The sequence below is a fragment of the Ursus maritimus genome, unplaced genomic scaffold, assembly GCF_017311325.1.
Source record: "Ursus maritimus isolate PB19 unplaced genomic scaffold, ASM1731132v1 scaffold_5, whole genome shotgun sequence".
Lineage (NCBI taxonomy): Eukaryota > Metazoa > Chordata > Mammalia > Carnivora > Ursidae > Ursus > Ursus maritimus.
In genome coordinates, this window is record NW_024426663.1 from 31,183,243 (window position 1) to 31,198,269 (window position 15,027).

The 15,027-nt window shown below is 36.5% G+C and overlaps 2 protein-coding genes across 14 annotated transcripts in view; one reads left to right on the forward strand and one right to left on the reverse strand.

Moving 5' to 3' along the window:
• Window positions 1–11,760, forward strand: part of POC5 (POC5 centriolar protein) — a 37,240-nt gene extending 25,480 nt beyond the window's left edge. For all 13 annotated transcript variants that reach the window (XM_040622172.1, XM_008691278.2, XM_040622174.1 and 10 more), the window contains 3 exons: window positions 564–838; window positions 8,062–8,238; window positions 11,394–11,760. In XM_040622172.1, coding sequence (XP_040478106.1) covers window positions 564–838; window positions 8,062–8,238; window positions 11,394–11,537 — 596 coding nt within the window. In that variant the 3' untranslated portion in view covers window positions 11,538–11,760. The remainder of the gene's footprint in view (window positions 1–563; window positions 839–8,061; window positions 8,239–11,393) is intronic.
• A 125-nt stretch (window positions 11,761–11,885) lies between these two features.
• The window catches only part of ANKDD1B (ankyrin repeat and death domain containing 1B), a 56,492-nt gene continuing 53,350 nt past the window's right edge, over window positions 11,886–15,027 (reverse strand). Inside the window, 1 exon segment of the mRNA XM_040622178.1 lies at window positions 11,886–14,746. Within this exon segment, the coding sequence (XP_040478112.1) occupies window positions 14,685–14,746 (62 nt within the window). The 3' untranslated portion in view covers window positions 11,886–14,684.

Here is a 15,027-nt window from a genome sequence, read left to right on the forward strand (position 1 = left end):
CTTGCAGGAACTGATTTGTTTACAATGTAAAAGAAAGTAAAAATTTTAGTGTTACTTACTGATTTATTGTTTGCTGAAAAATCAAGTTTAAAATACGTTGATTTTGTTTGGATAGGAACAATAGATGGAAATGAGAGGGTATAGTGATATCAGAAAAAAATTCTACAGATCTAAATACCAGGCCATCAATCAGGACAGTTGGAGGAAAAGATGCAAAAAGACATCAAAATTCCTTAAATTCACTGTGACCATATTATTATTATAGCTGTTTTGACAATACATTTTACTCAACTGATATCCTCACTGAGTACATACTAATTTTTGTCTTTTACGTAAGAGAAATATTCATTAGCTTTCACGTATTGAAGGAAATGGTCTGAAGTCTTTAGTGGTTAATGCTAACTTTAACCAGTTTTAATGCTAAACACTATATGCAATATATGATAAACTTCTACATTTTCTTTAGAACCAAATTTTAGCTATTATGTATTTTCATTTTGGGGGGGGCATAAATCTAATCTTAACCTGGAAGAATTTTAATGGAATTAATTTTTAATTTATAGGGCTAGACTTCACAAATAAAAAAGAAGAGTATGGCCCTGGTGTTCAAGGCAAAGAACATTCTGCTCATTCAGATCCTCTGGCCCCTCCAATGCCCTCAGTGGCTGCACTGTCACCGTCCCCGCCGGCAGCAGCCATGGGAGCGGCCAGTGCTGCTGCTTTTCCCTCTGCTGCTTCCATCACTTCTGCCGGGGCCACTTCCGCCTCCTCTGCTCACCTTCCCGTTTCTGCAACTCTTGGCGCTGGATCTGCAGCTCCTGCTGCGTCAGAAGAAATGGTTAGTACAGTTAATACAGGTGCCCACGTGGGGAAAAGGGCTCAAAACTTGCTTGTGTGTTGGAGATTTTTAACTTAGAACATATTTTCCCATGGAGGAAAAATCTGTATGGTATTTAGGCCAAGCCACAGGAAAGATTTAATATATGAAGTAGCTGAAACAACTTTAAATGAAAATAATAGCTGAAAGTTCTATTATCGTAGTGATAATTAAAACAAAAATAACTTTTCATTTCACATTTTTCTAGAACTATTCAGGAAAAATAGATTTGAGAAAGAGTTAATGACAGACTTTATTTTGAAGAGAACTCTAGTGGGTATCTTCAAGGGCTTAGAAGATTAATGGCTCTTCTGTATATTTTTGTATTCAACTACAGCTTTCCCTTTTCCTGGATGTAGGTATATTGTTAACACTACTCTGTAGTTACTCCATCTTGATTTGATTAGGTTTTTATCTGTAATTCACAATTGGAATAAAGATGGGAGTAGTTTTTCCTAGTCACTGAGCTACTTTAAGAGAAGTACACAGAGCATGGAACTTTTGAATGGGGATGGAGTATTTGTGTGAGAACTTGCCTGACGGGGAATTAATCAAGCTAATTAATATGGAAGAGTTACAAAGCATGTCCGGGTTCTGACTCCTGAGCCTCCTCTTGTTAAACTGTATCCTTCAAGCAGCGATTCTCAAAAGTGAAGGGAGTAGAAATATAATCCAAACTTATCGGACTCACTTCTGCAGGGCTTTTTTAAAAACACTGCATCCCCTTCCCTACTCTGGCTTGGCTGAGGCACAAAGGCATGTCTAGTTTTAGAAAGCTCCTGAGATGATTCTGATTTGCTTGTGTCCCTCTCCTTCCCGACCCTAACCCCTTACCTGAGCGGACAGGAGATGACACCATAGGTCTGATGTCTCACGGCTCCCCTGGCCGACCATCAGAAGCGGCCATTGCCCTGGACAGCTCTCTCTAGCTAAGGAAGGCATTGAGCTAGCCAGACAACTGGTCATCTGGAGTATTCCAGCCAACATGAATTTCTGCCTTTTGGAAGCTACTAACTTGGGGGAAAAATATGTTGAGATCTGCTATTTATCCCATTTGCTCTTGATTCAAAGAGGTTAAAAAATATAGCTGCTAAGAGAAATCTGAATGTGTGAGGGAGTTTTCACTTAGAAATAAGACACTAAAATTCAACTCTGACATATGTTCAGCTGTGTTTATTTTTCATGATTACACATTTTCAAGTGTGATCCTATACACATGATCTCATTTAAGTAAATATAGTGTTTATTTAAATTTCTGGTTTGTCATTCATGTTGCATATTCAGATAATACACAGACCTAGATTTTTCAAAATTCCCTTCAAATATGACTACACCATTTGTACATCTACATTTATATATAAACCTGAACATGCACAGGAAGAACTGAATGAGTGAGTATGCTTACCACCCTATTTGTTACTTTTTGAAACAATTTGAGATAATTTTGAAGTTTGAAAACTGAAAAACACAATATTGTGTAGACAGCCCTTCCAACTACAGCCTCCTTCATTAATAGATCACACATTCAATTTCGTTCACATAAATACAGCCTTTAGGGTTAAGGGGAGAGGAAAATCAGAAGTAAATCACTCTAAGTATAATGCTAGTTTTCTTCCTTCCTTATATAATTATAGTCCTTAGGTTCAGATTCACCTCAAATGTGTCTTCTTGTTTTTAAAAAGAACCATAATAACAAAAGTAGGAACAAGTACATTAGTTGGATAACTTAGCTAGTATGAAACCATCATTGTTGGGACTAGAAAAGGAGAGATTTATGAGCTAGGCCTGGTTATCTTTCTTTTCATTTTAATCATAGAGGCTTCCTAGGAACTATTCAAAACTTTTTCCCATCTTAGTATTTTTCAATAGCTAAAAGGAGATGTTTACAGAGAATAAACTGCAGAGCCTGGAAAACAAATAACTGGAGAAAAGAGGATTACCATCCTAGTAAAATAACACCTTCATCTGTAAGATTCTTAAATTTCTGCAGACGTCCTCAGCATGTTAAATAAAATAACAGAATTTCATGGTGGAAAGCATTTTTCAGGAAATACCTTAGGCAGTTGTATAAGCAAATATGTTGCAGTTCACAAGGCGGGACAATAAGTGATGCTTTATTCTTTTTCTAAATCCCAGTTGGAATAATTGAGGGGTTTCAGTTGGATTTTTAAACTCTTTAGTAAAGGTTCCCTCTTAACTTTTCTCTTCATCTGAATCGAAAGTGAGAGGGTATCATTAGGCACCCAGCACCGCTTTCCTCATTTATAAATGGAAACTGAGGTTTAGAGGGAGGGAGGAAGGAACTTGACTGTGGACACAAGCATAACAGAACTGGAATTCAGACTCTGACAGGTTGGTTATAGAGCCCTGTTTCTTAACCAATAATCGGGTTTGTCTCCATGTCAAATATTAAGATAAAAATACTGAGTTTTAAAAATATGTCATTTCCCTTTTCTTTCTTAATCCTTTTGATTTTGTTGCTTTTGTTGATATGGCATAAAATGGTAGAATTTCCATTTTTATAGCAGTTTTTAAGTCAATTAAGCTAATAAATTCAATGAGATCCTATGTGACTGGGACCAGTAAGTGGTCATTTAGTCAAAAAGTCAGTTAAAAAAAAGTCAAAGCAGGAAATTTTTAAAAATTATTTATGCATATCTTACACATCATTTTATTTTATTATTTTTTTTTATTAATAATGATTTTTTATTATATTATGTTAGTCACCATACAGTACATCCCCGGTTTTCGATGTAAGGCTCGATGATTCATTAGTTGTGTATAACACCCAGTGCACCATGCAATATGTGCCCTCCTTACTACCCATCACCGGTCTATCCCATTCCCCCACCCCCCTCCCCTCTGTAGCCCTCAGTTTGTTTCTCATAGTCCATAGTCTCTCATGTTTCATTCCCCCTTCTGATTACCCCCCCTTTCTTTATCCCTTTCTTCCCCTACTGATCATTCTAGTTCTTATGTTCCATAGATGAGAGAAATCATATGATAGTTGTCTTTCTCTGCTTGACTTATTTCACTAAGCATTATCTCCTCCAGTGCCGTCCATGTTGTAGCAAATGTTGAGAACTCATTCTTTCTGATTGCTGAGTAATATTCCATTGTATATATGGACCACAACTTCTTAATCCAGTCATCTGTTGCAGGGCATCTCGGCTCCTTCCACGATTTAGCTATTGTGGACATTGCTGCTATGAACATTGGGGTGCATATGGCCCTTCTCTTCACTACGTCTGTATCTTTGGGGTAAACACCCAGTAGTGCAATGGCTGGATCATAGGGTAGCTCAATTTTTAACTTTTTAAGGGACCTCCACACGGTTTTCCAGAGTGGCTGTACCAACTTGCATTCCCACCAACAATGTAGGAGGGATCCCCTTTCTCCACATCCTCTCCAACAATTGTTGTTTCTTGCCTTGTCTATTTTTGCCATTCTAACTGGCGTAAGGTGGTATCTCAGTGTGGTTTTGATTTGAATTTCCTTGATGGCTAATGATTTTGAACATTTTTTCATGTGTCTGTTAGCCATTTGTATGTCTTCATTGGAAAAGTGTCTGTTCATATCTTCTGCCCATTTTTTGATTTGTTTATTTGTTTCTTGTGTATTGAGTTTGAGAAGTTCTTTGTAGATCTTGGATACCAGTCCTTTATCTGTAGTGTCATTTGCAAATATATTCTCCCATTCCGTGGGCTGCCTCTTAGTTTTTCTGACTGTTTCCTTGATATCTTACACATCATTTTATGTTCAAACATAAGTGTGTATTAATTTGCTAGTGTAGCCGAACTGAGTATGGGTCCACAGATTGTAATTAAGCCATCTCCTTTATATAAGCTACACTCAGTGGATTTTTTTCTGTAATTTCCAATTTCACTTTCTAACCTAACAAAACTTGCAGCGCAATCTGATTATAGAACAAACCATTTGAAAATAAAAACTGGACTTAGTAAACCTGCAAATCAATTAAGACAACTATTTAGTTCAAAGAAGTGTATAGAGGTTTCTTTGTAGTCTTTATTTCTTTACTGGAGTATGTATTTTCATCTTACTGAAGGCATTTTTTTTTTTAAGATTTTATTTATTTGAGAGAATGAGCAAGAGAGAGAGGGCATGAGCCATGGGGAGGGGCAAAGGGAGAGGGAGAAGCCGACTCTCTGCTGAGCAGGGAGCCCAACTATGCCTGGCTCAATCTCAGGACCCTGAGATCATGACCTGAGCCAAAGGCAGACGCATAACTGACTAAGTCACCCAGGCGCCCCCTACTGAGGCATTTTAAAGCAATTCTCAACTGATTCCGTGAAGGTTATCAGCCATGGGCATTTTCCCAACTACTCTAGTTTTTCTCATTCCACATGTCTCCCTGTCAAAACTTACCTAGTTTTGGGGCGTCTTGGTGGCTCAGTCGTTAAGTGTCTGCCTTCGGCTCACGGCGTGATCCCAGAGTCCTGGGATTGAGCCCCACATCAGGCTCCTCCCCTGGGAGCCTGCTTCTTCCTCTCCCACTCCCCCTGCCTGAGTTCCCTCTCTCGCTGGCTGTCTCTGTCAAATAAATAAATAAAATCTTAAAAAAAAAAAAAAACTTACCTAGTTTTTCTTTCATTCCTTCATCCTCCCAAGTAAGAACAGCTGTTATAGTTGGGACTGTTTATACCCCTCATATGTGACTGGGCAGGAATAAGGTTACCAGCTTAATTGTACTTCAGTTTTCAATTTTTCATAAAAATATTCTTACCGGCAATTAATTTTATATTTTACATTTTAAAATGGTTTTTTAAAACTCTTCAGCAGTTTATAAAGTCTTTTTTATACTTTATTTTAATATGAAATAGGATAAGCTTTCCCTAAGGTCAAAGCATGAATTTAGTCCACAAAAACATATTTGTAAATATTTTAGGATCAGAGTTTTGGTTTCTTAAATTCATAAGACCCATAAAAATTTAGTTTAAATAGCTAAATAGTTTCTATAAGTATTATAGTGAGAGACAGTTGTCTAAATATCTCTCCCTAAATTCTATTAGCTGTTTCTCCTATTTACCTTTTTTCCCCTGAATAATATGTTCAATATCATCATTTCCACGTGCATCAGTTTCAGACATTATCTGTTGACTTCCTATTATGGGTGAAAGAATTTGGCCTTTTGAATACCACCTTATTCCTTCCCTCCCCCTCCCTCATCCACTGTATGTATGTATGTATGTATATATGATTTTTTGAGAGAGAGAAAGAGCTTGTGAGCAGGGGGAGGGCCAGAGGAAAAGGGAGATAAAGAATCTTAAGCAGGCTGCACGCTCAGCACAAAGCCCAACATGGGGCTCGATCTCACAACCCTGAGATCATGACTTGAGCCAAAATCAAGAGTCAGCTGAACTAAGTTACCCTCTCTAAGTACTCCTCTACTTTGTATATTTAGATACAGATATTCCAACTTTGCATTAAGTTAAAATTTATGATGACTATGTAAATATGGCTAAGCTGCAAATGTATATTCTGCCTGCATTTCCTTTCTAGTACAATTTTTTGTTCCTGGAATTGATTCCTTCATTTTGTCTTTGCTTGGTTTTCTGTGCAACTGTAATTAAGTCTCACATCCAAACTCTCCAAAACCTCACTGAGGGCTATTTTCCTAGAGTCCTCCCAACACATCAATATTCTGTGATTTTAATTTTCCCAGAGACATTTCTCATGGAACCCACTCTTATCCTCTTTTAATATACAGCTGTGACCATCTGTACCTAGATGCAGATATGTAAAGAACTTAGATGAATGAAACCTCAGATGGGGTATAATAATGAGGAAAGATCACTATTTAATAATGCTTTTCGTAAAACTATGGTTAGAGGGAAAATTAATTTAGATTCATAATTCACACTAAAATTTCAAAGTTTTAATAAGTTAGACCCAAATAAGTAAATGTTAGAAGAGCATAATTACCCCAGCTGTCCAAAGCAGGCTGCTTCATTATGGAAGAAATTAATGACAAAATTAACTATAATTTTTTAAATTTATGTGTACTGAAAAATAAAACATAAAATGAAACAGGGAAAATATTATTAGATAAGTATCTGTATCAGGAGCAATTAAACATTCATCAGGAGCAATTAAACATTTTTGAGAGCAGTACCCATTCCTGGCAGTAATTAAAAAACATGGATAGTTGACAAAATGAAATGCAAATATGAAAAATTAATAAGGAACCACAAATTAAATCAAATATATATGTTATTCCTGATAGAAATATAATCTTTTTGGAGTATCATCCAGCAGTAAGTTACAAAAGCTATAAAAGCTGACATTACCTTTTGATATGATTATCTTATTTTTGCAAAATATTCTATAGAAACGACTCAAAAGAAAAGGTGAATCTTCATTTCTAAAAATTTGTTTCCTATTTTAATAGGAAAAGAACTGAGTTAGATAAACCTTAGTTTGTTGGTTATTAAAACCTCTCATTAAAATTTATGGCAGGTCTCTGTATTCATGAGAAAAAGTATATTAACAAAGCAATAAGAAAAGAGAACACAAAAGCATATGTCTAATGAGAAGCATATGTGTAAAATTAATTATACATAAGGATAAAAAGCATTCATGAAACAGAATAACGGTTGCCAAGGGTTAGGGGTGATTGAGGAAGGGAAGTGGATATGATTCTAAAAGGTCAGAAGAGGGAGACTGTGGTGCTAGAATAGTTCTGTGTCTTGATTATGGTGATAGTTACAGAAATCTAGACAGGAGATAAAAATGACTCAGATCTGTTATACTAAGGCATTATACCCATGTCAGCTTCCTGGCTTTGACATCATAATTATACTATACTTATGGAAGATATAATCATTGCAGGGAACCAGGTGAGGAATACACAGGACTTCTCCATACTATCTTTGTAACTTCCTATGAATCTGTATTTATTTCAGAATAAAGAGTTTTTCTAAAAGTTCATAAAATCCTGTAAAGTGGTTGGCAAACCCAAGGTTAAAGGGCTGATTTTTGCAGTGCTTGGTTCTATGTTCTGCTTTTTATCTCATTGTTTTAAGTTTATTTTTTCCATGTTAAAGTTGCTTAATACACAATTTTTCTAAGTGCCTATGTATTTCCCTTATAAGTTATAGAAGCAAAAGTAGTACATATTTTGCCATGGATTTTTCTACCAGCTGGATATTTCTTTGTTTTTTCAGTATGTGCCCAGAGTTGTGACATCTGCGCAGCAGAAAGCTGGAAGAACAATTACAGCCCGGATCACAGGGAAATGTGATTTTGCCTCAAAAAACAGAATTAGTAGCAGCTTAGCTATAATGGGAGTTTCTCCTCCCATGAGCTCAGTTGTTGTGGAAAAACATCATCCAGTTACAGTGGTAAGTACATTTTTGATGACCTTTGTCAAAAAATCTTTTTCCTGAGAGTTTATAGACTAATAAACACGTAAGCTGCATGTTGAGAAGATGAAAATCCATGATGACTCTTAACTTGTTCTACCTTTTATTATGATACTTTATGTACTTATAGTTTTCAAACCTCCTCTAAATCTTCCTTTCCTCTTTTAGGAAATTAATTTCAGAAACATTGTTTCTCCTCAACATTGTTTCTCCTCAACAGTGTAAAAATTATCAACACAAAAAGTAATCCACTATGTTGGTGACCAAACGAAATATATAAATGATTTCTCATTAATTTAAAAAAAGAGACAAAAGCTGTTTACTCATTACCTGCTATTCACGTAGCAGGTATTTGATTACAAGAAACACTTCCCTATCTTTATAGTCTTTAATTTTTGCTTTTTTTTTCATTTTTTTTTTAAGTCTTCCCCTTTTTTCAATATAACTGTCAGCATATTTGTAGTTTGGAAAAGAATTCAGGTTGCAATAAATTCACGTGATATAAAAGAAAATGCCTGGAATTTAAGCAAAAATAAACCAAAAAAGCCTGAGTTAGTGCCTCAGTTTTGTTACTTATTGCCTTTGTGATCATACACAAATCAAGTAAAATATTTGACCTTCCATTTCCACTTGTGTAAAATGTAAAACTTAGCTCCTAGACTTATTTTCTGGATTCAGGATTAAATGAGATAATGTGAAAATTGAATGAGATATACTTAAAAAAAAAAGGCACTTTATAAATTGTAAAACAATAAGCAAATTTAAAATTACTAGAGAAAGGTGCATGGGATACCTCTGTATTATTTAACACTGATATGAATCAACAATTGTCTCAAAAAGTTTTAATTTTTGAAAGTTACATGATCACATCCTTAAAAAGAAACAAGAATTGACTTTGGGGCGCCTGGGTGGCACAGCGGTTAAGCATCTGCCTTCAGCTCAGGGCGTGATCCCGGCGTTATGGGATCGAGCCCCACATCAGGCTCCTCTGCTATGAGCCTGCTTCTTCCTCTCCCACTCCCCCTGCTTGTGTTCCCTCTCTCGCTGGCTGTCTCTATCTCTGTCGAATAAATAAATAAATTCTTAAAAAAAAAAGAATTGACTTTAAAAGAGAATGCCCCCAATATAAAATTTCAACATTAGACAACACTCCTGTCTACTTAATATGTCAAAATATTAGCAAAAATATATGTGAAATGATTTTACACCCTTTCTTTCTGGGCACTAGATGGTTGCTAGATGATTAAGAGGAGCTGGAGTACTTGTTTAAATTTAGCCTCAGGTAAAGAATGACCACGGTGAAGTGGAGACTGACAGGGAGGCACCAAGTCCAGATGGAGGGTAGGGAGGGTAGGGAGGGTGGAGGACTATCAGCCTTCAGAGGTTACATAGACTCTGAAGGCCCTTAAGTGACTTCTCAATATATGTTTGAATATGTGAGATTAGTTATCAGAAATAAGAAGAAATGAACTCATTTGTATTTTTATCAGCACATATGTATATAGAGAGGGAGAGGTACTGTCCATTTGTAAGATCAAGAAGACATAAAGAGACCACATATATGCTTTTAATTAAGGCAGCCTTTTGTTTTTGTACTAATGACAGGAATTCATATTCTACAGAAAAACAAACAAACAAGGAAATAAAGACTTACAACCCCAGCTGCCCTTTGCTGATTCAGTATGTACAGTGCTTCTCCAGTAATTGGCTGTGAATGAGACAGCCATGAACTGCTTCCATGATTTCCTAATTGGGATTATATAACAGACACCACGGCAGTTCTCTGTACTACTTTTCATTTTACCCCAAAATCAAGACCTGTAACTACCAGAAACAGTTATTGCCAATAAGCCCGTAGTCAGATTTCTGACACTTTAGCCCCATCTGCTGGATAATTTCTTGTTCCTAGTGCTGCTTCATTCTCTGCCGTATTTTGGTAGCTCATGAAACCAGTGAATCTGTTTCTACATTTCCTCTTGCCCATTCTCCCCAGTAGCTCTTTTAACAGGGTCAGATTAGGTAGTTAGCAACTAAATTTTCTCTAGTTGGAAGACTGTCCCCCGTCTGTAATGGTTATCCAGTTATTTATGTACAATGAAACATTTATATAAAATACTTTTAAAACAGGAAATAATTTTTCCATTTCTCTAAAGAGGAACTCTTAAAGCAGTATCTGTCATGAAGACCTTTGTTGTAAGAGTTTTCCTTCATTTTTTTTTTGAGTAAAGAGTTTTTAAAATACGTAGTGAATGTTTTGATCAAATATATATAATTTTACTTCAAGTATTTGAAAGGAATCTACATGTACTACTCAGTGACGTGGACTGAGAACTGGATAACAAGTGCCACTGCTGCCTACTGAGAGCTGTGCCCAGTACTTGTACCTTGTACACATATGAATGCTTGTAATATGTACTTGTATAGATGAAGTCGGTCGTGCGCTGACTCTGCTGCTTCAGTGCTTGGGTCCAAGATATTCCCCTGAGCCCTGAGATGGTGTGGGTATCCTCCGTTCAACATGTGTCCTCAATGTCTAGTTACTCGTATAGAAAGTTGTAATCCACACTAAGGAGCACCAGGCTTCTGGAAATATCTCCTCTTGTATGATCATAAAAGGTTTAGTCAGCTCCTAGGTGAACCAGGTTGAAATACAAGAGATGTGCTTTACTCTGGTGTGAAGCAAGGACCAGGCAGGATTCCTCAGAGCTTTCCCCATGTTCCCTGAGATTGAACTCCGTATGTTAACAGATACGGGGAGGAGAAAATGGATTGAAATGGAGGGAGGGTGGGCTTGGGGCTGCCCTTCTTCCAAACACCATAAAGTCCCTTTCTGTAGTTGGCCTTTGTAAACACTAAAAATTCCACTTGAGTCGTCTTTGAGGAATGATTCCCATGGCTCTTTTTGTGATCCTCTGGAATATAGCTCTGCTACTGAAGTGTGGATAATGAGCACGTCAGTCTAACTTATGGATTAAGGACCACATCTTACTTGTTTTAAGAGCTGCTTCACCAGCTTATTACATATATCTACTGGATGCTTAACAAATGTTTGTTTGGTTAAATTACATATAATGAAATGGTATTTAGTATGTGTAATTTTATGGGATTGTAAAAGCAGATTTTTACCTTTTCAGCAAACCATTCCTCAAGCTGCTGCAGCAAAATATCCCCGGACGATTCATCCTGAAAGTAGTACCTCAGCTTCTAGATCCCTCGGAACCAGGTCAACTCACACCCAGTCTCTCACAAGCATCCATTCCATAAAAGTGGTTGACTGAAATGAATATGCACATATTGAGATCTTTTAATTCTGGTTTTGCCAAGGATTAGAAGTCTCTAGTTTTTAAAATTTCATATTCTTGGAACATCATGGATACATCATGTTCATCTTTTCAAAATTACAAGAGACTTTTTTAAGCCATTCCATCCTTTGTAACTATATGTAGGATTATTATAATGTTTTTTTTTTAATTTAAGCAATTAAGTAAAACTTTTTTAAATTAAAAAATGACTTAATTTTTTAATAGGTTCAGCCTGTTACTGATTACACCATAAAAGTATATAAATCCTGTTTTCTCAACGTTATTTCCAAAAGGCTAAATCATTTCCAATGTGACCAAGTAAACTGAGAACTTTACTAAAAATATTAAAACTAATAGAAAAATTAAGATATTTTTATTTTAAAATTAAAAAGAGTAATAATGATACTTTAATACAAAGTTTTTGTGATGTTAGTATATTAATCTTCATTTTCCTAAGACTGTTACAATTAAAAATGGGAATTGGTGAGACCTGTGAATAATTTAAATGTTAAAAGGGAAAGTTTTTTTTACTAGCACAAAAAGACACAGAAACATCAAAAAAATTTCCTCTTGGAATGATCTTTTTTTTTTTAACGTAGGGTTTTTTTTTTTTTAATATTCAGTTAGCCAACATATAGATCCTATTTCTGATGTTCTTTCTTGCCCTTCTGAAATTGTATGGCACTGAACCCTTTTTCTCTCTGAACATCTAAACATCACCCTGTGGGGGTGGGTGTAGCACTGAGCAACTCGACAAACCTTCTAGGCCTGGGCAGAGACTTTTCAGTGGAAGAAACCATCTGGGTGAAAGTGATTGAAGAAAGCAAGACCAGGCTTCAAATGGTTTTATTGCTGGCTGACTGGTTATCTTGGGGCAGACGTTTAATTCCATGAGTCTTAGGATCGCATCTGTGAAACAGTGAGATCTACCTTCCCTTCCTATTTCACAAAGTACTTTGGGTTATATAAAAACAAGTCAGTTCTAAAGAATCTGTCCAGAGCCTCAATTTTCGTATCTTTAACAGAACTGGATGGACTTGATTAGAAGCCTCTTTCACTTTGAATGTGATCTAATTCTGTGCTCTAACTTTATTATAGGAAATAGGTTTTCTTATTGCCTCACATTGTAATAGAACATGAGAATAAATGTGAGATACACAGATATCCTATTTTCTAAAGGACAGACCAAGGCTTTTCTGAACTTTTCTGAACTACAGAATTAAAGAATTAGCGTATTAGATCCTTCTTATGCAGCACTGTTCTGAATTCTGGCCCAGCTACCACTGTGGCAAACAGCTCCTCATGGGTTTCAACAAACACAAACCTACAGCACCTCTTGTGCTGCCCGTACCACGGCCATGCTCTTCTCTAGGACTTCGCCATGCACCCTGAGTGAAGCACAACAGATCACTGGCTCCACTTGGAGCCTACTCATATGCAGCCCGGAATTAACACCCCATTGTGGTAATGGATCAGTTCTTCCTTTCTCCCCCATATGAACTGCCTGAGGTGTACTAGGCCATCCCATCTCTCAGAAGAGAGTACCCTGAAAGTCAGATGATCAGTTATGCTTGATACCAAGTAGTGGCCAGTTTGGTATTGCACCCTCACCTGGGCTCTCCCTCCTTCCTCATCTCACTCCCTTTTTCCCTCTTGTTTCCTTGGATCTGCACTCCTAAAAAGCAGCTACTCACAGACTTTGGTCTCAGGCTCTGCTTTTTGAGGAACCTAGATGACAACTAGGAATGGTTTTCAATATCCAAGCCATAACCATATGGACAAACTAAAGGGAGTATTATGAATATTGTAATTAAGAATATCATACACATCTTTTTAAGCTTTAAGCTCTAGAACTTGTATATTGGCCAAAGCAGAACCAAATAATTAGTGTTAGCCTAAGTTAACTTAAACTCTACAATTAAAACACTTATACAGTAAGAGTATGTATTCTATTTGTTTACTTTTGCATTAAGAGGTTACCCAGATTTTGGAAGAGGGAGTAAGTAGCATGATCAGTGGAAACCAGCCATATTGGAGAACAGATGGGGACAAGACTTTTCACTGAATACCTTACTTTTTGGACTTGTGTGAACATGTTACCCATTTTAAACATTTATAAAAGTCAGTGGGCCGTTTACACTCAGCATGAAACAAAGATGTAAAACTATAAATTCATAATAGAATAACTGGACTGATATTGCTCATGATTTTATCTCTGGCCTTATAGAAGTAAAGTCAGAATTTGAGAATGGAGAGCCTTAACTTATAATGAATAGGTGCACATAAACTGATATGAGTTCATACTTGATTTCATATTTATTTCATAACTTTCTCAGATTATAAAAATACTACATGCTGTCAAAAAAAACCCCTGGAAAGTACCAAAAAGTACAAAGACAATGAAAATCACCTGTAATTATATCACCAAGAGATTAAAAAAAAAACAACAAACATTGGTGTATACAGTTCTGGTCTTTTCTAAGCAATATACTACACATATGTGTTATTTAAAGCCAACAGTAACCAAAATTGCCAAAACTAGTTTTTCTCACTGAAGAGAAATAGCTAACAGTGGATGATTCCAATACTGTGGGCATGAGATTCGGCATTTAACAGGCATTCAACCTTCATGTTCAATGCTATGGAAGAGAGAGACACTCCCCCATTTTATAAAGAAGGAAATTGAAGATCTGAGAACTTGAATATTAGTATGCCCAAAGGCTCACAGTTGACAAGTGGCAAACCATGATTAAAACCATGTCTGTCTATTCTAAATCCCTTGGTTTTTTCATATACCAGGATGCTGCTCCTACCAACATTAAAAAAAAAAAATGACGCACAAAACCTAGATTATGCTATCCCATATGTTGCATCAAATGGCAGAAATCCAAAAATCATATACAATTTGCTTTAAGTAAAAATCAAAAAAAAATTTCTGACATTTCATTTCAGTAGTTGGAAAGTACTAATACCATTTTATCATCTGTTAGAGCTGCCCGTCACCACCATCGTCACAGTTGAAAGGAAAATCAATGCTACTGCTAGAATTTTATGGCATTAAAGAACTGAATTTAAGGGACAATGCTGAGTGGAAGATCAATTAAATACAGTTTCTTTAGACATTTATGAAACTGCACATTTCTTGGACCTGGAGTCAGTTTCGTTTTTGAATTGACAGATCTTTTCTGGAAAAAATAGGATAACGTTTATTATTAACAGCTAACATTTATTAAGCAATTGCCGTGTGCCAGGCACTATAACTCACTTAATCCGCCAACAACCCTTTGACACAGACAATTTTCTAGTTAGTAAAGGAGAACACTGGCACAGTGAGGTTGGAGAACTTGCTCGAGATCACACTGCCGTGGAGTTCAGGTACGGGCCCACACAGTCTTGCTCTCGAGCACATCCCTGCACCCCTTCAGGGGACTGCCTCAGTCTCCCCTGAGAATTCTTGTGGATGCCC